Source organism: Silurus aristotelis (genome assembly GCF_946808225.1).
Source record: "Silurus aristotelis genome assembly, chromosome: 26".
In the NCBI taxonomy this organism is placed as follows: domain Eukaryota; kingdom Metazoa; phylum Chordata; class Actinopteri; order Siluriformes; family Siluridae; genus Silurus; species Silurus aristotelis.
Window position 1 is genome coordinate 10,368,840 of NC_139599.1, and position 22,966 is coordinate 10,391,805.

Consider the following 22,966-nt stretch of genomic DNA (forward strand, 5'->3'; position numbering starts at 1 on the left):
AGAACCCTCAACAATGGGACATACACAAAGCTATTTTGGTGTAGTCTATTAAATCGATACTCCACAGGATCAATTACTTGAAAATGCTCTTTAAGATAAGCATTCCATTTGTATTCTTTTGAGAGAGTACTCTCCTTTGCAGTGGTTGTTAAAACAGGATTTGTTTTGAGCACTTCTGCTGATAACAATTCAGCAAGCTCTTCTGCCAATGACTCATCAATGTGGCTTTCAAACTTTCTTAAAATATCCCTGATTGATTGTTTTGCTGTATACCTAGACAACGAAACAATATCACACATCCAACTTAATATCTTCTGAATTGGACTTTTTAAAACATGCTAAATTGTCTGCATGTAAAGGATCAATGATGCAAGTTTGTGTTTTAGAGCTCTATACTCTACAGGCTCTAAATACCTGTTTGTTGACTGCGGATTCTGCATAAAATCTCCTGACTCTTCAGACCCTGTCTCTTTATTGCTTTCCAAACAATCAGTTTGCAATGTAACAAAAGAGCTAAAATCAAAACCTTCAGATTTATGCTTCCGAGATATGTGGCTACTAAAAGTTGAAAGGACATTTGTTGTCAGCTCACAATCTTTAAAAGGACAATTGACTGTGTCATGCCTCCTCAAATGATTTTTGAGATGGTTTAAGAATGGCATGGCTGACAAACATATTTGAAATCACATAACTCACATGAAAATTTTAAGTGGTTAGTAACTGCAGCAGTGGGTTTGTGTGATCTTGTCAAATGGGTTTTTACTGCACCTAAAGTTTTAAAAGTGCAGATGCAGTCAGTATACAAGCAAGGCTGCTGCCAGGATCGCCCTTGATAGTGCCGAAGCCTGTAGTGTTTCAAGAGAACCCCTCTGCTACTGTGGGCAAATCTGCAAAGCTTACACTGCATTCCAAACCTATGAAAACAAAAACAAAAACAGGCTGATATGTGCAGAGTTACATTCCAACTAAATTGACATTAATTGTTTAAAACACAACATAAATATTACATACAAAAAATGAGAATACACAATAAATCACATTCAAAGCAAAATAATAATGCCAAATTACATTGAAATAAGTTAAATGGTGCTAAGAAGAGCTATGCTTAAAAACTAAGATCCTGAAATACTAGACATTTGTGATAATTCAACATTATATATTTTCTGTTTTAGACTGGATGTTATGTAAAGCATGTTATGTTGTACGTCTAAGATCAGGAATAACCACAAGGTTAACAAGGCTAAGAATACCCTATAACATATGTGTCAAACTCAAGGCCTGCGGGCCACATCTGGCCTGATGTACAATTGTATCTGGCCCGCAAGATGATTTTATATACAGTGGGTACGGAAAGTATTTAGACCTTCTTAAATTTTTCACTCTTTTTTATATTGCAGCCATTTGCTTAAAACATTTAAGTTCATTTTCTTCCTCATGAATGTACACACAGCTCCCCATATTGACAGAAAAACACAGAATTGTTGACATTGTTGCAGATTTATTAAAAAAGAAAAACTGAAATATCACATGATCCTAAGTATTCAGACCCTTTGCTGTGACACTCATATATTTAACTCAGGTGCTTTCCATTTCTTCTGATCATCCTTGAGATGGTTCTACACCTTCATTTGAGTCCAGCTGTGTTTGATTATACTGATTGGACTTGATTAGGAAAGCCACACATCTGTCCATATAAGACCTTTCAGATCTTATAACCACCGGCTTGCTCATCAGGGACAAACTTACTCATAAAGAACATATTCATTTTTAATCACCGCATTATCTGTGTAAAGCTGCTTTGAGACAATGTTCATTGTTAAAAGCGCTATACAAATAAAAATGAATTGAATTGAACCTTTCAGATCACAATGCATGTCAGAGCAAATGAGAATCATGAGGTCAAAGGAACTGCCTGAAGAGCTCAGAGACAGAATTGTGGCAAGGCACAGATCTGGCCAAGGTAACAAAAAGATTTCTGCTGCACTTAAGGTTCCTAAGAGCACAGTGGCCTCCATAATCCTCAAATGGAAGACGTTTGGGACGACCAGAACCCTTCCTAGAGCTGGCCGTCCGGCCAAACTGAGCTATCGGGGGAGAAGAGCCTTGGTGAGAGAAGTAAAGAAGAACCCAAAGATCACTGTGGCTAAGCTCCAGAGATGCAGTCAGGAGATGGGAGAAAGTTGTAGAAAGTCAACCATCACTGCAGCCCTCCACCAGTCGGGGCTTTATGGCAGAGTGGCCCGACGGAAGCCTCTCCTCAGTGTAAGACACATGAAAGCCCGCATGGAGTTTGCTAAAAAACACCTGAAGGACTCCAAGATGGTGAGAAATAAGATTCTCTGGTCTGATGAGACCAAAATAGAACTTTTTGGCCTTAATTCTAAGCGGTATGTGTGGAGAAAACCAGGCACTGCTCATCACCTGTCCAATACAGTCCCAACAGTGAAGCATGGTGGTGGCAGCATCATGCTGTGGGGGTGTTTTTCAGGTGCAGGGACAGGACGACTGGTTGCAATCAAGGGAAAGATAAATGTGGCCAAGTACAGGGATATCCTGGACAAAAACCTTCTCCAGAGTGCTCTGGACCTCAGACTGGGCCGAAGGTTTACCTTCCAACAAGACAATGACCCTAAGCACACAGCTAAAATAACGAAGGAGTGGCTTCACAACAACTCCGTGACTGTTCTTGAATGGCCCAGCCAGAGCCCTGACTTAAAGCCAATTGAGCATCTATGGAGAGACCTAAAAATGGCTGTCCACCAACGTTTACCATCCAACCTGACAGAACTGGAGAGGATCTGCAAGGAGGAATGGCAGAGGATCCCCAAATCCAGGTGTGAAAAACTTGTTGCATCTTTCCCAAAAAGACTCCTGGCTGTATTAGATCATAAGGGGGCTTCTACTAAATACTGAGCAAAGGGTCTGAATACTTAGGACCATGTGATATTTCAGTTTTTCTTTTTTAATAAATCTGCAACAATGTCAACAATTCTGTGTTTTTCTGTCAGTATGGAGTGCTATGTGTACATTCATGAGGAAGAAGAATGAACCTAAATGATTTTAGCAAATGGCTGCAATATAACAAAGAGTAAAAAAATTCAAGGGGGTCTGAATACTTTCCGTACCCACTGTAGATCTATTATTATTGTTATTAATGGCCAGGCGATATGAAGCGCTGATAACACAAACTACAGATCCCATAATGCAGCGCTTCAGCTGCCTTGCCGCACGCTAGGCTACCGGGGAACATTCCAGCGTCAATCAAGTCGATCTTCTGTTGATGTATTTAACCCTATTGTAAAGTTATTATGAAGCCCCTCACAATGGCGAAAAGAAAAGTTGATTCTGAAACAGAGCCTTTCAAAAGCGATGGGATGATGGTACAGTGAAACCCCGTTGTACGAGCAACCTATAGTACAAGCAAACGGAGATACGAGCAAACTCGCTCGCAAAATTTTACCCTGTTACACGAGCAAATTTCGAAGGCACGAGCAAACTCACGCTGCCGGTTCCCCGTTTTCGGCGGAGGGTCGCATCATTCGCTTAGTTGATGACGTATCACTCAGTCGCTCTCATTGTTCAGTGCAGCAAAAATTTAACTGTGGCAGCGGGGGCGTGGCCGAGCGGCGGTTTGTGAATGGAGGGAGGGTCCGGGAGCAGATAGGCAGGGGATTGCCTCACCTGAAGTTAATGTGACCTAATGATTGTTCTCTCTTTTCAAGTGATCGGAGGGTGCATTTAAGGAGGAGAGCGTGTGTATGTGTGTGTGTGTGTGTGTGTGTGTGCGTGCGTGCGTGCGTGCCAGCCAGAGACGTGCTGGGTGGGGCACTAAGCAGATCTACACAAAAAAAAAACAAATAAAAGTGGCTCCCGTATTCATACGCTCTCCTACAGTAACTTTTTTTTACTTATATATTTTTATTTCACTAGAAATCTTGAAAAATGTCTCCCAAGAAAATCAGTGATTGTGCTGTGAAAACGAAAGTAAATAGAATTACCATGGAAACCGAGAAGGTTACTAGCATGGTGCGCGTCTCACACTCGCAATCACATGAGTAAGTGTTACATTATGTTTATATTACGGTAATTTGCGGTGTATTTGTTTTTAAAAATAGGCTACAATTACTTTTTAAGTGCAAAAATAAGCAATCGAATGACATAATTCGATTATAATGACATAATTAAATGACATTAAATCACTTTTACATTCATTCCTATGGGGAAAATCAGTTTGAACATACGAGCAAATGGACACATGAGAAATTTTCAAGAACGAATTATGCTCGTACAACGGGGTTCCACTGTATATGTTTACTGACATAAACCTGTGTGTCTTATTTGTAGAGCGAATGTGGCTGTAATTAAGGAATTTAATCTAAGATGCCACTACGAGACAAAACATCAGGATAAGCTGAAAAACCTGAATGCAGAGCAGAAAATACAGAAAGTAGAAGAGTTAAAGAAGAATCTGGCATTTCAGCAGACGTTTTTCACCAAAGCAAAACTTCTGTGAAAGCAAGTTTTATTGTGGCAGAGGAGAAATCAGAGCCACATCAGCCGGTTATTTACCGAGGGAGAGTTTCTGAAGAGCTGCATGATAAAGGTGTGATACGTCTTGTGTTTGACAGGGGATATTTTTAATGGAGAGCAAAATATTTTTTATAAAGTTTTTTTTTAAGTTTAAGATTATTTTTTATAAAATGGCATAAGAGCAAAGAAATCTGATTTTGATTTTATTTGTTGTTATTTTAACATTAACTTATATTTTATATTGATTTGTTCAGGTTTTTTTTTTGCAGCATGTTCATATTTCTAACTTGTATAATTTTGACTGGATATATTTTTATGGAGAGCAAAATATTTTAAGTTATTTAAAGTTTAAGTTGTTTTATTCTGGAATAATATTCCTGTAATTTTTTATTCATATTTATGTTAAAAAAGCATTTAGTTTTAGTGTGTTCAATAAATGTTTATCCTGGTCGGCCTGCGACCTAAAGTGTTCTTTGAGTTTTGGCCCCCTGTGCAATTGAGTTTGACACCCTTGCCCTATAACTTATACTGAAATGTAAAATGGTGTTTTTCACCACTTTTTAATAATACTAACAAATTTCCTTGTTGATTGTGTAACGGTATTCACTCAGGTAGATCGCATTTTTCCCGAAAATAGTGCTCTGTTTTGTGGTGTAGCTGGATGATCAATAACCACGTGTTTAGCATTAAAGTTAGCCAAAACTGATTTACAGAAAGCAAAACGCGGCCGGTGAAATGGAACTGACCAGCTGGCAGAGGATTCTACCTGGTCTTAAAGCCTTTCTCTAATGCAAATCAAGCAAAGTTTTATCCAAAAAGAAAGATTAATTCTCAATTTAGCATTTGTAATTGGCATTAGGCGTATGACTGTGTTTCATATGGCTTTTGTATGCTTCTTTAATTACTTAAATACTAAAGATTCTATTAACTCCATCCACAACACACAATGCATTTAAATACAGTTTATTGTAATAACTATAACTTACACAAAAATCTTGTATTTTAAAACATTTCATTAAAATTTTACAAAGTGAACTGAACACGACTTTCAAATGAAGCACTTTCGCTGTCTGAGCTCATATCATTACATTCCTTAAAATAGTCTTCCCAAAACAAAACTTAACATTTGTGTAATATATTTAGGTTATTTTCGTAAAACTAAAAGAAAGCTTACCTGAACCAGAGAACATCCAGCCCCTTCTAAAATGCAGTTGATGAAGGGAAACCCTGTGTAAAATGCTACGGAAACAGACTGCACATGTGCAATGACAGGAAGTGAAACACTTGAGTGAAGAAATCAAAATATTACGTTTTCCCAACTTAATTGTTTATTTTTACTGGACAAAATAGTAGTAAACATGCAGTTAAATCTTTTTTATGAGTAAACTCAACACTGCTCAAACATTGTCCACCTAACTTATAATTTTAAACTGAGTTAAAAATTTGCGAGTTGGATTTTTTACAGTGTGCTCTTCCTCAGCATAAAACCATACTGTTGCTCACAGATGGTCATCTCTTCTCTCAGCCTGGCCTCCACTACTATATCCCATAACTTCATGGTGTGACTGATCAACTTAATTCCCCTGTAGTTAGTGCAGGTCTACACATCTCCCTTGTTCTTAAAGATCGGTACAAGCACACTCCTTCTCCATTCCTCAGGCATCCTCTCACCTTCCAAAATCCTGTTAAACATTCTTGTTAAAAACTCCACTTCTATCTCTCCTAAACATCTCCATGCTTGGACGGTATGTCCGCCACCACGTTTCTTCGTCTTCCTTTCTATTTCCAGATGTCACACCAAGTACCTTTCTAGCTGCTCAATCATCCAGCACCTCTTCACCACCATCGAGCCCCTGTCTGACCTCTTCCCTGAATCTTACACTACATTCTTCCTCCTTCAGTTTCCACCATCTTATTCTTCTTGCAGTCTTCACTCTCCTCCTCTTCTTCTTCACCTACAAATCACCATTCGAAGCTGTCTAGCTACACTGTCCCCTGCCAACACCTTACAGTCTCCAATCTCCTTCAGGTTGCATCTCCTACACAGAACATAGTCCACCTGTGTGCACCTTCCACCATTCCACCACTCTTATACGTCACCCTATGATCCTCCTTCTTCTTAAAATAAGTGTTCACCACTGCCATTTCCATTCTTTTAGCAAAATCTACCACCATCTGCCCTTCCACATTCCTCTACTTAAAGCCATACCTAACCATCACCTCCTCATCCCCTATGTTCCCTTCACCTACATGCTCATTTAAATCTGCCCCAATCACCAATCTTTCATTCCTAGGTACACCATCTACCACTTCATCTAACTCACTCCAGAATTTAACTTTAAGCTTCACGTTCATCACCCTATCAAAAACTCTCTTCACCTCCACTACACTCTTACTGTACTCTTTTCCTTTAGATTCACCCCTACACCATTTCTCTCTCCATCCACACCATGAAAGAACAGTGAAAAACCCACCTCCAGGTGGGTTCCTGGCCTTACTTCCTTTTCACTTGGTCTCCTGAACACACAACATATTTACCTTTCTCCTCTCCATCATATCAGCTATCTCTCTCCCTTTAACAGTCAGTAAAACATTTAAAGTATCAACCCTAACCTCGACTCTCCTACACTTCTCCTTTCCCTGCCGTCTCTATAGACATCTTCCTCCTCTCCTTCTCCTACGGCCAACAGTAGCCCAATTTCCACCAGTACCCTGTTGGCTAACGATACCTGTGGTGGTCGTTGGTAACCCGGGCCTCGACCGATCTGATATGAATTTCGAAACCCTCCCCATTTATCACTGGCTTGTGCAACCCTAATGGCTGGTTTATATATATATATATATATATATATATATATATATATATATATATATATATATATATATATATATATATATATATATATATATATTTTTTATATTATTACATAACGCACGTTACTTGTAACGCGTTACCCCCAACACTATATATATATATATATATATATATATATATATACAGTGAGGAAAATAAGTATTTGAACACCCTGCTATTTTGCAAGTTCTCCCACTTAGAAATCATGGAGGGGTCTGAAATTGTCATCGTAGGTGCATGTCCACTGTGAGAGACATAATCTAAAAAAAAAATCCAGAAATCACAATGTATGATTTTTTTTTTAACAATTTATTTGTATGATACAGCTGCAAATAAGTATTTGAACACCTGAGAAAGTCAATGTTAATATTTGGTACAGTCGCCTTTGTTTGCAATTACAGAGGTCAAACGTTTCCTGTAGTTTTTCACCAGGTTTGCACACACTGCAGGAGGGATTTTGGCCCACTCCTCCACACAGATCTTCTCTAGATCAGTCAGGTTTCTGGCCTGTCGCTGAGAAACACGGAGTTTGAGCTCCCTCCAAAGATTCTCTATTGGGTGTAGGTCTGGAGACTGGCTAGGCCACGCCAGAACCTTGATATGCTTCTTACAGAGCCAATCCTTGGTTATCCTGGCTGTGTGCTTCGGGTCATTGTCATGTTGGAAGACCCAGCCTCGACCCATCTTCAATGCTCTAACTGAGGGAAGAAGGTTGTTCCCAAAAATCTCGCAATACATGGCCCCGGTCATCCTCTCCTTAATACAGTGCAGTCGCCCTGTCCCATGTGCAGAAAAACACCCCCAAAGCATGATGCTACCACCCCCATGCTTCACAGTAGGGATGGTGTTCTTGGGATGGTACTCATCAATCTTCTTCCTCCAAACACGTTTAGTGGAATTATGACCCAAAAGTTCTATTTTGGTCTCATCTGACCACATGACTTTCTCCCATGAGTCCTCTGGATCATCCAAATTGTCATTGGCAAACTTAATACGTGCCTGGACATGTGCTGGTTTAAGCAGGGAAACCTTCCGTGCCATGCATGATTTCAAACCATGACGTCTTAGTGTATTACCAACAGTAACCTTGGAAACGGTGGTCCCAGCTCTTTTCAGGTCATTGACCAGCTCCTCCCGTGTAGTTCTGGGCTGATTTCTCACCTTCCTTAGGATCATTGAGACCCCACGAGGTGAGATCTTGCATGGAGCCCCAGTCCGAGGGAGATTGACAAGTCATGTTTAGCTACTTCCATTTTCTAATGATTGCTCCAACAGTGGACCTTTTTTCACCAAGCTGCTTGGCAATGTCCCCGTAGCCCTTTCCAGCCTTGTGGAGGTGTACAATTTTGTCTCTAGTGTCTGTGGACAGCTCTTTGGTCTTGGCCATGTTAGTAGTTGGATTCTTACTGATTGTATGGGGTGGACAGGTGTCTTTATGCAGCTAACGACCTCAAACAGGTGCATCTAATTTAGGATAATAAATGTAGTGGAGGTGGACATTTTAAAGGCAGACTAACAGGTCTTTGAGGGTCAGAATTCTAGCCAAAAGACAGGTGTTCAAATACTTATTTGCAGCTGTATCATACAAATAAATAGTTTAAAAATCATATATTGTGATTTCTGGATTTTTTTTTTTAGATTATGTCTCTCACAGTGGACATGCACCTACGATGAGAATTTCAGACCCCTCCATGATTTCTAAGTGGGAGAACTTGCAAAATAGCAGGGTGTTTAAATACTTATTTTCCTCACTGTATATATATATATATATATATATATATATATATATATATATATATATATATATATATATATATATATATATATAAAATTAGTGCATGTGTAAAATACAAAAAAAAAAATTTATATTAATAAAAGTGTACTTTAAATCCAAAGATTGTTTAAGACTTAAATACTTGCGGCTGATAAGATTATGGTAAGATTATGGTTTTCATGGAACAGTTAAGAAAGTATTGTCTTTCTTAATACTTTCAGTTAAAATCTTGTCTTTCTTAATACTTTCAGTTAAGAAAGTATTGTCTTTAGGGCAGCAGCGGAAATATAATATTAATAATTGCTGCATACGTTGCATTTCAAAATAGAACTAACGATTTAAAATCACCAGCAGGACAAAAAAAATCTATTTTGTAACCAGGATGCACAAGTGTATCAATGTACACAACGGAAATAGCTACACGGCGCGCATGCGCATGTATAGAGCCGGTATTAAGCGTTGCGAGTACTTACAGCGCAGTCGCTTCCCGTGGGGGTGGGTCAAATTTTCATTAGTTTTGTAGGAAACTGAAACCAGTGAATGTTTCCTATAGATCACGTCTGAGAGCAAAACACATCCGTGAGAGAACATTCCTGCCATTATGGGGGCTTTTCATTCAGTACCGGAAGATCATCACTACCGGGGTTTGTCTGAGAAGACAGGCTGTAAGTAAGGCAGTAAAATATATATCTTTAATTTATGTTATGTCTCTGGGAAGCATTGGCAGTTTTTTAAAACACCACTAATAAAGCGTAGCAATAATAAATGACTAATTAAAACGTAAACATCCAAAAGCTTAGCACTGATACGCTATGCATGTTGAACAATATTTTCAAAATACCTTCAGGTGCTGGGTTAGTGCAAATATCTGATGTCGCATAAGAATGAAAGGTAACGTTTACTTTTAAACCGCGGTTACGATCCAGTTAAAATAAAACAACTGTACAATAAAATAAATATTAATAAATAAAATTCTATTTATATTTATTTCATTTTTATTAATAAATAAACATTGTAAATGCAGCTCTAAAGAAATCTAGATTTTGATCGTTTTTTCTACTCATTCACTACTCATTTTACAGTAGTCATAACGCAGTCAGAATTTGAAGCATGACATTATCTCATCCCTGACCACTACTGCCCATCTGCAGGCAAAAGGTCACAATAGTACTGTACCTGAATTTTTGGCTTCCCTTTATTCTTTTTTCTTCCTTCAGTTTCACAGGAGCAGATCAAGATTCTTCATAATCGTTTCAGACAGTTAAGCCACAATGACGATGTGCTACGGTATGTTATTTATACGGTATAAAAAAATTTGAGAACAATTTATAAACACTTGTGTTTTTCAGAATTATTGTAATTTAATTTAAAATTGCAATGAATTTTACTTGTGGCTATACCATGGTAGTAGAAATCTATTTTTTCAAAGTAACCAAGGCACTTCAACAAATATACTTTATTTTGTGGACAACACAGTGATCAAAATTAGAGAACAGCAATTAAATGGAACCTCGATACTCACGACCTTGACACTCGTGACTTCGATAGTTTGCGTCTTTTTATTTGGAACTGGACTAAGAGTAACTCGAAAAATATGACAGTTTGCGAGAAGCCTCAAAGTTTAGGAGTAAAATTTAGTTTGTTCTTAAGAATTACATAAAACATTTTTCAAAATTATTTTATTATTGTATTATTCATCACTAGTCTCTTAAATGGAATGGAACAAATGGAACAACATTCCTCCTGAACCCTGGTGCTACATTAAACAACATAGAGCTACATCACAAAAAAACACAGGGCTAAGGACTAGTAAGTGTCCTCACCAATAAAGTGCAGTGTGCAACCTAGTGCAAACAGTGCAAAGACACTGGACAAAAAAACAAGACAGTTCAAGACAATACAGGACAGTGTAAGACAAATACACAAAACACAAAATAGCACTGCCAGTAAACCTGCTGTATATTGCACACTGTGGTGTTTAAAAGAGTAAAGTGAACATTGTAATTAACAAAAATGTAAACAAAATGTTGTGCAAAAGAGCAATAGCAGAAGTCAAAAAATATGTGCGTAAACAGTTTGTAGTAATGAAGTTATCTAATATGAGTGGTGCTAAAGACATGGATGTGCGAAGTGAGTACGATTGTGTGTTTGAGTCAGGGTTGTACAGATCAGTCACACGGTTTTGTGTTGTGTGTGTGTGTGTGTGTGTGTGTGTGTGTGTGTGTGTGTGAGTGTGAGTTTCAAATGAGTACTGTGTATTGAGGAGCCTGATGGCTTGAGGGAAGAAACTGTTGCACAGTCTGGATGTGACTACCCAAATGCTACCTAAATTTAAAAAGAACTTAACACTGACTTAAAATTTAGGAAATTGTAGGTTGTTCTCAAATTTTGATCTCTACTGTAGGTTTACTTTACTTAATAATAATTTTTAAACATTTTCCATGGTAAAAAGGCAACAGATTTTATTTTGATCTATTGTATATTTAAATAATTTAACTACAAATAGTATACTGTATAACATACTGTATGGTATACATATCAAAGATATTTAAATATATCATTTATTATGTCACAATTGAATGATCCCTTTTCATAACTGAATGTTTCTATTTTAAGGAGAGATGATCTTCACACAATTCCAGATCTCGCAAGCAATCCAATTAGATCCCAGATTGTAGCAGCTTTCTTTGACAGAAGGTCAGTGATTAGAAATTGTTGGTTAGGTATTTTTTATTACTGGTTCCCATGACTAAGTAATGTTTTAATCTTGTTTTAAGACTAGAAAAGATTATTCAGTCTAATGCTACTCACTGAATTGAAGCATGCATGCGCTTCTATCTTCTATCTGAAAGAATGGGTCACTCTCAGGAGCTCAGTTAATTCCAGCATTGTACCGTGATAGGATGACACCTGTGCAATAAGTCCTGTCGTAAAATTTTCCCATTACCAAATATTACACAGTCAACTTGAAGTAGTATTATAACAAAGTGGAAGTGATTGGGAACAACAGCAACTCAGCCATGAAGTGGTAGGCCACGTAAAATCACAGAGCGTGTCAGCAGATACACAGAGGTTGCCAACTTTCTGCAGAGTCAATAGCTACAGAACTCCAAACTGCATGTGGCCTTTAGATTAGCTCAAGAACAGTGCTAAGAGAGCTTCATGCAATGCGTTTTCATGGTTGAGCAATTGCATCCAAGCCTTATGTCGTGCAAAGCATCGGATGCAGTGGTGTAAAGCATGCCGCCACTGGACTCTAGAGCAGTGGAGACGTGTTCTCTGGAATGACGGATCACGCTTCACTGTTTGGCAATCCGATTAGCAAGTTTGGGTTTGGCATTTTCGAAGAGAACGGTACTTGTCTGACTGCATTGTGCCAAGTGTAAAGTTTGGTGAAGGGGGAATATGATGTGGGGTTGTTTTTCAGGAGTTGTTGTTTAGTTCCAGTGAAAGGAACTCCAAATGCTTCAGCATACCAAGACATTTTGGAAAATTTCATGCTCCCAGCTTTATGGGAACAGTTTGGGAGGACCAGTTACTGTTCAAAAATGACTGTGCACCAGTGCAAAAAAGCAATTCGAATAATTTTTATTTGTATAGCGCTTTTAACAATGAACATTGTCTCAAAGCAGCTTTACACAGAAAATGTTGGGATTAAAAGTGAACATGTTCTTTATAAGTAAGTTTGTCCCTGATGAGCAAGCTGGTGGTGACTGTGGCAAGGAAAAACTCCCCGAGATGGCATAAGGAGGAAATCTTGAGAGGAACCAGACTCAAGAGGGAACCCACCCTCATCTGGGTTGCACCGAATGTCCATTTATAGATGAATGATGTTGCAGGTTCCAGTGATGATGATCAGAAGCGAAAAGAAGTCCTGAGTCAATGTAGCAGACTGTTGACATTAGCTACAGTCCAATCCATCCTCAAAGTGCCTGTTCTTACTTCAGAATTTCATGGAACCACCCAAGGCGTTGATGAGAAACCGTCCCAAGCTGCACAGAGTGGCCTCCAATCAAAGAGAACACTATCCAGAGGCAGGCCTGGAAGAAGTGGGAAGATTCTCGAAGGGGGGAGGGGCAGGAACATTGGTCACTGTACCTCAAAAGCAAGATCCATAAAGACCTGGATGAGTGAGTTAAGTGTGGAAGAACTTAATTGGCATGCACACAGTCCTGACCTCAACCCGATAGAACACCTTTGGGATAAATTAGAGTGGAGACTGCAATCCAGGCCTTTTTGTCAATCAGTGTATCACCTCACAAATCCACTTTTGGAAGAATGTTACTTAAGTTTATTTGCATGTGAAGGCAGACAAGCGAATACTTTTGGCAATATAGTGTATATGTATACTCAATAATGAAGGAACTATTCAGTGTTTCAGGCTCTATAAAAAATTATAATAGCATTAACAATTAACCAATCAGGAATCATTTTAGGATTTGGTCATGCCGAATACTTTTTTTTTTATCATTCTGAGCCATTCATTCTCACAAGCTTTGTTTCAACAGAAACTTCCAGAAAGCAGGTGAAGGCTCAGTTCAAGAAATTGGCTTTGAGGAGTTTCTCATTGTTATGTCTTACTTCAGACCTCCATCAGTGCACATGACAGAGAAGCAAATAGAAGAGACAAGGAGGAGCAAACTGCGCTGTAAGTATACAATAAATCAATATATGAAATCAGATAAATATAATGTAGATAAATCAAATAATTTCCCTCTTCCCTATCTGGTTGTTAACTAATATCAGATTGGGCTTTTTTGGGGAAGACACTGGTGTTAAAATGTCTAGGAAACTAATATTTTAACATTTGTTTTATAAACAGAAAATACAATTGAATTTCGCAGTGGGTTATTTAAAACTGTACTCTGGCTCTTGGCACTGTGGACTGTTTATTGGACACTTGACACTGATCCTGCAAAGCACTAACATTTTATGCATTCTTTTCTCCCATGACAGTCTTGTTTAACATGCATGATACTGACAATGATGGGACCATAACACTGGAAGAATACAAACACGTAAGGTGTACATATTCTATACTTGTTACACACAAATATAGTTCACTGAAGTTGCAACATTAAGAAGGCAAATCTTTCAGTTAATTAGCTCATTTACATGCTAGTTAGGTAAATAACAAGTAATCACAAATAATGCATACAACCCCAATTTCAAAACTTTTGGAAAAACAATTGAATAAAAAACATACTACAATGATTTTTAAATCTCATAAACCTATATTTTATTCACAGTAAAACATAGATAACATGTCAAATGTTTAAACTAAGGAGATGTACAATTTTAGGGGGGATAAAATTAATTTTGAATTTGATGGCTTCAACATGTCTTAGAAAAGTTGGGACATGGTAAAAAAAAATACATGAAAACAGCCGAAAACACCTGTTAATTGGCAACAGGTCAGGAGAATGATTGCAAATAAAAATATAAATAAGAGTATCTTAGAGAGGCGGAGATGGGCAGAGGTTTACCAATCTACCGATTTACTGCAATAAATAAACTGTCCACAAATTGTGGAACAATTTCACAATAATGTTTCAAAATAACATTGTAAAGACATTGAATATCTCAACATCTACAGTACATAATTAAAAAATATTCAGAGAATGTATTTAATTTAGTTAATTTTTATTTGTATAGTGCTGTTAACAATAGACATTGTATTAAAACAGCTTTAGACAGATAATGTGGTAATAATGAATGATTGAGATTGTTCCTTAGAATTGTAAGTTTGTCTCTAATGAGTAAGCCGGTGGAAACTGGCAAGAAAAAACTCCCAGAGATGGCATACATAAGAAAACTTGAGAGGAACCAGACTAAATGTTGTGGTATGCAGTGATAGGTGAAATATGGATTATGAAATATCCTTATTGTTTATAAAAGTCTAAACGCTGTACAGTTGGAGACTCCGGGCAAGACGAGCTACGGCAGCATAACTAAAAGGAGGAGCCAGAAGGTAACACAGACACTCTATACCCATGATCCATATACATCTGATCATTTACCTAAGAAAAACCTACTGACAAAAGGCTTGACTGAATAAATGTATTTTCAGACTAGACTTGAATACTGAGACTGTGTCTGAGTCCCAAATGCTAAATGGAAGGCTGTTCCATTACTGTTCGTGCTTTGTAAGAGAAGGTTCTGCCCCTCTTGTCTTAATTATTTGGGGTACCAACAAACTGTCTGTTTGCTGTGCCATCCTTTAAATCATGTTATCATGCAATAAGAAAGCCATATGTAAACAAAATCCAGAAGTACTGGCATCTTCTAATAACTAAAGCTCATTTAAATGGACTTATGCAAATTAAAAACCTATTCTGTGGTCAGATAAATACATTTTTAAAAATTATTTATGGAAAACAGAGGATGGGAAAGGGACCATTGCCACTGTTGTTGGCTTATCAACAGTGCTATGTCCAAAAGCTTGCATTTATGATGGTATGGAGGTGTATTAGTGCCAATGGAATGGGCAGCTTTCACATCTGAAAGACACTGTCAATAGTGAAATGCATATACAGGTTTCAGTGCAACAAATGCTTCTATTTAGACAACATCCTTTTTAGGAAAAGTATTTCATTTTTCTGTACTGCAGTAAACCACGTACTGCATTTATTACAATAGCTTGGTGTTTAGTAACATGTAGTAGAAGAGTCCAGGTATTGAACTCACCTTCCTGCATTCCAGACGTTTTACCAGTTGAAAACTATGACAAAAAAACCCAGGAATGTTAAACTGCTAAAATGAATTCGGAGAACATTCCTCTCCAAAAACACCAGCAAGTGGTCTCTGCAGTTTCCAGACTGTTGTTAGAAGAGAAAATGCTACACAGTGGTAATCTTGGACCTGTCCCAACTTTTTTAAACATGTTGTAGCCATCAAAGCTTATATTTTTCTAAAATATAAAAAAATTTTTGTGTTCTAATGTGAATAAAAATAAGGGTTTATGAGGTCTGCACAACATCTGCATTATGTTTTTATTTACATTTTACACACCATCCTATCTTTTTGGAATTGGGCTTGTATTTTATACTTTGGGGTTGTAAGTCATTAAGGACATCCACATTTATAAACATTCTATAAAAATATCAGATGTGGTATACAATAACTAACAACACGTCGGCTTGCTCTAGGTAGTGGAGGAGCTGCTCTCAAAGAGTGGATCACTCGAAAGGGAGACTGCCAAGGGCATTGCAGATGCTGCCATGCTGGAGGTTGCTAGCATTTCAGTGGGTTACATGGTAGGCTCTTTTTCCCTATTCAACAGGGTGTCAAATTCATTTTAGGTAATGTTTTAGATAACAATGGTAACAAGCTGCATTATGCAATGGTTGTACCATTACATAAAATCTGATAATAACATAATATATAACTTAATAAACAACTTAAACTCTTAGATACCAGTAAATTAAGATATTTATTAATACACACTGGATGCACAAATTCATTAAGTAAACATCAGCTACACCTAAGAAATAAATTAAAAACTGCATTGTTACAATAATAATTATTAAAAATAATTTTATTTCCAAAAATATTGTATAACACCATCATATTTTGCAAGTGCTGATCCCCTTGAGTTGCTAATAAAGAATTACTCAGTTAAAATTTGTATTTGTCTTTGTCACATTTTGTTTAAAAAGAGAGCTAATTGACTTTTTACCCAGTGGAACAATAAAGCCTATCTGTTCAACTGTCAGTTAAATTTTTTATTTAAAATACAGATTTAAAAATCATTTAATTGCCTTTTTGAGATGCTTTAGCCTTTGTTCGATTGCTCTAGACCAGGGGTGCCCAATAAGTAGATTCCAAAGGTAGTATGTGTAGATCGCATGCCATTCAAAAAGGTCTGAGACTATTAAGTGCAAGCCATTACAGTTTATATTTACTATACTTTAAACAAATATACATTTTTAATGTAGGTAGATAATTTTGACTTGGGCAAAAAGCCAAAAAGTGTGAGCAGCCCTGATTTGGACTACCACATAACTGTGTTATTAAGTAGCTATATAATATCAGGTGTACAGTATAAATTTCTGTTAAATTGCAATTTATAATAATTATTATTTTTTTTTTTTTACAGGGTCCAGATGAATTTTATGGGCGGATCACATTTGAGCATTTTGTGAAGGTTTGTCTATATTTTTGGACCATATTTAATATGATGTTCAAAGTCCACACAAAAGAGGTCGACCAATTGTTTGGCTGGCTGATTAATCCAGGCTGATTTTTGGCATAATTTAATTAATTGTTATTGGACCATTGTGCTGCAAATTTGGCCGATTAATAGGCAGGTGCATCGATGAGCAGCTAAGCATTGTTGTGGAACACATGATGGTGCCTCCTGGGGCAAGCAGAGTAACTGCTAACCTTTTGAAGAGAACCTGCTGGTAAGAAAATCACTTATGGTAGGTAAACACACCAAACCGACACCTAAGAACTAGCTACAAGGAAAGCTGGCTGTGGCATTACCTGCATCAAGGCAAAAAATTTGCACAAAAACACACTGTACAGACTATGCCGACGGCCAACTAGTGTGTATGTTCTACGTGAAAGTACGTTCAGATACACTTTCCGTGTATTTGGCATCCAAACAAGGAACCCGGAAGAGCTAGAACTGTGAATATATAAAACAAACAGCACCTTTTGCAATCATTACTAACAGATTCCTGTAGCTTTTTTCAATCATGTCTGCTAAGTTGCAAAGACAAGTGGCAAGAATGAGAATGGGTGTCTGTGCGTTCCCTCTTTATTCTGTCATTGTTTGCTTTTGTTCAGTTTAGTTCAGTTTTTCCTCTTGTGTGCTCATTTACGAAATAGCCATAAATGAGCCTAAATAGTCGGCTTTCTCACCGACTGGTAACAAATGCACTGATTGGAGAGGCTTGTGCTGTTCGATAAATGTTTCATTTAAGCATTTTCTGTATTTTCTTCTCATTAATTAACTGTTAGATTTAATGAAATGAAGGTGGGGGGAAAAAAGAAAATTAGCCAACGTATCAGCCATCAGCTGCCTTGATTTCTAAGTATCAGCATTGGCCAGAGGAAAAACCCATATTGGTCGACCTCAACATACAAATTATTTGGTCAGGTGTCTTCAAGATTATGTCAGTATAGTGTACATTGTATACTCATTATAAATCCATATATACCTTGGCTATGTATTTTTTTTTAAGTTTGTCATCAGTTAATGAACCTATTAACTTTTAAAACCTAATAATCTATTTGTTTTTAAATCAGATTCTAAGCGGAATAGAAATTGAGACGAGGATGCACATCCGGTTCCTAAATGTGGGCACAATGTGTCTGTGCAAATGATGCTGTATCAGCAATCGATGTTTCACCTGATATTCCAAGGAATCAATGATAACTATTAAGCTAAACCTGAACAAAAAGGTAAATTGGTTATTTTTGCACTTAAAACATTGCATTCAATTGACTAGATTCTGTTGTGATGACTAATACACAGTATAATAATCATGGTTTTTAGTTGTAGCATGTTAAAGTATCAACTTGTGTAATTATTTATATGCTGCCTATGATGTTTTAGTTCGAGAGACCTGAATGTTATAGGACTATTAAAAAATAAATAAAGTAATAAATATGTTATAGAAGAGCAGAAAATGACATTTGAAACACACACATGTACCACGAAAATTGCCCAACTTATTCACAGATAGTTAGTACCGGGTCCCTGGTGGTCTAGTGGTTAGGATGCGGCGCTCTCACCGCTGCGGCCCGGGTTCGATTCCCATTAGGGTTGCACAAGCCAGTGGTCTTTTAGTGCCGGTCCCAAGCCCGGATAAATGGGGAGGGTTGCATTAGGAAGGGCATCCAACGTAAAATCATGTGCCAAATCGAACATGCAGCTGATCCGTTGTGGCGACCCCTAATGGGAGAAGCCGAAAGAAAGTATTCACAGATAGTTAGTAATCAATCTACCCTTTGGCTTAGTTTTTAAACGTGGAAGGAAACAGGAGTGCTGACATCAAAAGAATGTGTAAAACCCACAAAGGCAATAAGCTAATCTTTGAATGTAATTATGTTATGCAGTTAGGAGTGGTACCCACTATTCCATGATGCAGGGCATTCATTTGGGGTAATCAATTTCAGTATTATATCATATAGGACACTGGACCACACTAAATATAGAGGACTCTATGGCAGTTTGACAAATATCGCTAGTAGGGCTGCAGAGTATTGCAAATGTGCATATCACAAAATGCCAAAACTTATAAACTCTGCTTTTAGTTTTTTTTTTAGCTTTAGTTCATGTAGATAGCAATAAATTATCTGGGTGTGCGACTGTTATTTGACTGTGTATTCAGTAAATCTATGCCAAAGTTAGAGCACATAAATAAAGCTTGTGCAGCACAAGTTCTGTTGTGTGAGGAATAATCTGTACCCACACAAGAAAAATCACCTTCCAGTTGGCTCCATCCTCAGCAATCTCCTACCGATATACCCCATGTCCCTCCTCTACACAAGTTCAAACCATCTCAATTGGGGCTTTTTTACTTTCCAAAATGTCCTACATGTACTCTCCCTTTAAAAAGCTCATTTGTAATTCTGCCCATCCTCGTCACTCCCAATAAAAATTTCAGTCAATGCCACTGTCTCTAAACCATACAACATAGCAGATATCACTACAGTCCTATAAACTTTCCCGTTTCACTCTTGCAGATACCCCTTTATCACAAATCACTCCTGCCACTCTTCTCTACCCTTCCTGCACTCTTTTCTTCACTTCTCTAAAACACTCTTCATTAATTTACACAGTTGACCCCAGGTACTTAAACTCATCCACCTTCCCCACCTCTTTATACACATGTAGTCTGTCTTACTTCTACTGACTTTCATTCTCTTTCTCTCCAGCGTGTACCTCCACCTTTCCAGGCTCTTCTCAACCTGCTCCCTACTTTCATCACAAATAACAAGATCATCCCCAAACATCATAGTCCATGAAGACTCCTGTCTGACCTTGTCCATCAACCTGTCAATCACCACTGCAAACAAAAATCTAATGTGCAATCTAACCTCCACCTTAAACCAGTCTGTTCCTACCACACACTTCACTGCTCTCACACTGTTCCCAAACTGTTCTGTACCACCCTCGTATACTGCTCTGCCACACCTGACTTTATCATACAATACCAACAAAAATCGCTATGAAATTCTGATTCGTGATCCACATATTTGATTTTGAGGGAACAAATTACCTTAGCTGTTTTTTGTTTTGTTTTGTTTTTCCAGATTTTTAAGGAAAACTTTACAAGATCCACACAATTCTCACGTTTGTTAAATTTAGCTTACTTTTACATATATACAGTATCATACATTATCAGCATTATGTGTCTCTGATATACCAGATGTACAGTGAGCTACAAAGTCGGTTGTGATAGACTTCCATTATACCAGATAGTTTAAAAAAACTGGTCAACTGATTTCTGATCAACTGGTCAAAATGAACAAACAGATAACTTGTTAGAAGACAAAATATAAATCTTTTTGTCAATTACAACTGGCGCAGGTGCCACAAACCAGCTCATGTAAAACATTAACAATCAAAATCTAATTTTATTTGTCACATACACATACAGAGTACGACATGCAGTGAAATGCTTTATACGACTGTCCGGCATGAGTGAATAGAATAGGGAGAAAAATAAAACAAAGGAAAGAAGGCAGATAAATAAAGAGTATAAACTATGTAAAATATAAAATATATAAAGATATATACGAGGACAAAGTGTATATACAAGGTATGCTTATGACAGTAAACAGTAAACATAAGGTGGTTGATGTGATTGTCCTTTAAGTGACCGTGTGCAGTGTGGTGTGGTATAAGTCAAGTTTATTTCTATAGCTCCGGGGTGGCCAACCCGCGTCTCGCGAGCCGCATGCGGCTCTTTGGCTGGTGTCATTCCGCTCTTACGTTCCTTTCGAAGTTTGTGCGTGTTTGATTTTTAATGTGCGTGTTCGCTTTGCTTAAGTTCAATATGGTATTTTTTAAGACCTAAATGAGCTTGCCCCTACTGGGAAACTTTGCGGTATATCAGACCTTGGCATGAGGCCAATCATAAATTACAGGGATGCACCGAGAATTTTCGGAAATACCTAAATCACCGAAACAACACTGCAGAAACACAATTGTAATGACGCAATAAAAAAGCGCAGCCAGCACACGGTTATCTGGATAAGAGCAACATGTCTGCGGTGTGCGGATAGCGATTTGCAAAACATGCAATGCTGAAATTTCAAGAGGGGGTGTATCTGCAAAGAGTTTCTCCAAGTCGGGTTTAATTTATCACCTGAAATCCAAACATCCTGATTGGCATTCTAAATATGAGAAGAGCTCGGCACAGAAAAGTTAAGTCAATCCGAGCATGCGCACTCCGTCTGAAGAGGACGTTTTTGAAAAGGCAGGAAAGTTTTCCAGTGATGGTGCCAAGGCAAAAGGCATAACACAAAAAAATATGGATTGCATTGCCATTTGAATTGAATTTTCATTTCGGTGCATCCCTAAAATATTATCGTTGGTGTGGCTCTCTGACACAATTCAGGTTTCTCATGTGGCCCCTTGTAAAAATTAATTGCCCACCCCTGCGGTATATTCATCTCACGCACATGCGCATTTGACGAAAATACCGTATTGAACTCAAGCGAAGTGAACACGCACATAAAAAAAAAACACAAAGTCTGTGTTTTCTACCCTGAAACACATGACATCAAAGCATCGATCTGTTCTGACTGACACCCATGTGAAAGAATTGCTTCGAGTGGCAACAACGGAATATAAGACAGATTTGAAGGGGATTGTTTAAGGCAAAGAATGCCAAAAGTCCCACTAAGTAACATGCATAGTAAAAGAAAAACGCTATTGTAAATTATTTTTTTTGTTTGTGGACTTGGTTAAACTAAGAGTTTGTGTGTGAGACAGTGCACACAATGTTCATTGTTGAAAATGACTGTCCTGTGGTCTTAGAACTGTAGGAGTCAATTTCTGTCATTATGTTGGTGTGTGACATTTACAATAAATCTGGCTGAGCAGAGGTGTGTGTGTGTGTGTGTGTGTGTGTGTGTGTGTGTGTGTGTGTGTGTGTGTGTGTGTGTGTGTGTGTGTGTGTGTGTGTGTGTGTGTGTGTGTGTGTGTGTGTGTGTGTGTGTGTATGATGTGGCCCTTTGCGGTAACACAGTCAAAAATGTGGCTCTCGGTCTCTGACTGGTTGGCCACCCCTGCTATAGCGCTTTTCACAACAGACATTGTCTCAAAGCAGCTTTACAGAAATTAAAAGTCAAGGAGAATGGTGTGCATTTATCCCTGATGAGCAAGCCTGATGATCATAAATCTTTCAACAATACAGAACACTGGAGAGTGAGAACTAACATGAGTACTGAAGTATAAGATTATAAGTAATGTTCTTTCTACAGTCTTATACAGTCTTTATGGTTATAAAACTAGGAGCTACTGAGCTCAACATTTGTGATCATCACAGATCCAGCACCAGCTTCTCCATGCCAGAGCCTTTAAACCAGGGGTCACCAACGTGGTGCCCGCAAGGACCACATGAGTCGCCCGAAAGCCTTTTTAAAAAAAATAGCTGTTTCCTACCTTGTTAAATCATTGTTTATAATTATTGTGAGAAATCATTAACATGATCAGTGTCTTTACATAGATCAGGGGTGTCAAACTCTTTGTCAAATCCGGCCCGCGAGATGACTTTATAAAGATCTATTATTATTGTTATTAATGTCCCGGCGATATGAAGCGCTGATAACACAAACTACAGATC

The 22,966-nt window shown here is 37.9% G+C and overlaps 2 protein-coding genes and 1 long non-coding RNA gene across 8 annotated transcripts in view; 2 read left to right on the forward strand and 1 right to left on the reverse strand.

Moving 5' to 3' along the window:
• The window catches only part of LOC310720847 (uncharacterized protein), a 273,241-nt gene that overhangs the window by 217,676 nt on the left and 32,599 nt on the right, over window positions 1-22,966 (forward strand). The window lies entirely within an intron of this gene.
• Window positions 1-22,966, reverse strand: part of LOC310720928 — a 308,842-nt gene that overhangs the window by 3,794 nt on the left and 282,082 nt on the right. The gene's annotated exons all lie outside the window — the stretch shown is intronic.
• The window catches only part of tescb (tescalcin b), a 138,536-nt gene continuing 125,005 nt past the window's right edge, over window positions 9,436-22,966 (forward strand). The window contains exons 1-10 of one of the 6 annotated variants that reach the window (XR_014531835.1): window positions 9,436-9,823; window positions 10,376-10,445; window positions 11,775-11,855; window positions 13,667-13,806; window positions 14,115-14,176; window positions 16,307-16,414; window positions 17,257-17,304; window positions 18,414-18,569; window positions 20,049-21,038; window positions 22,419-22,711. Coding sequence is in view for 1 of the 6 variants with exons in the window: in XM_083532016.1 (XP_083388142.1) it covers window positions 9,760-9,823; window positions 10,376-10,445; window positions 11,775-11,855; window positions 13,667-13,806; window positions 14,115-14,176; window positions 16,307-16,414; window positions 17,257-17,304; window positions 18,414-18,491 (651 nt within the window). In the remaining 5 variants the exon portion in view is untranslated. Of the gene's footprint in view, window positions 9,828-10,005; window positions 10,050-10,375; window positions 10,446-11,774; window positions 11,856-13,666; window positions 13,807-14,114; window positions 14,177-16,306; window positions 16,415-17,256; window positions 17,305-18,413; window positions 19,551-20,048; window positions 21,039-22,418; window positions 22,712-22,966 lie in introns of those variants that run through there. The other 5 variants (XR_014531837.1, XR_014531834.1, XM_083532016.1 and 2 more) reach the window with 5 other exon arrangements.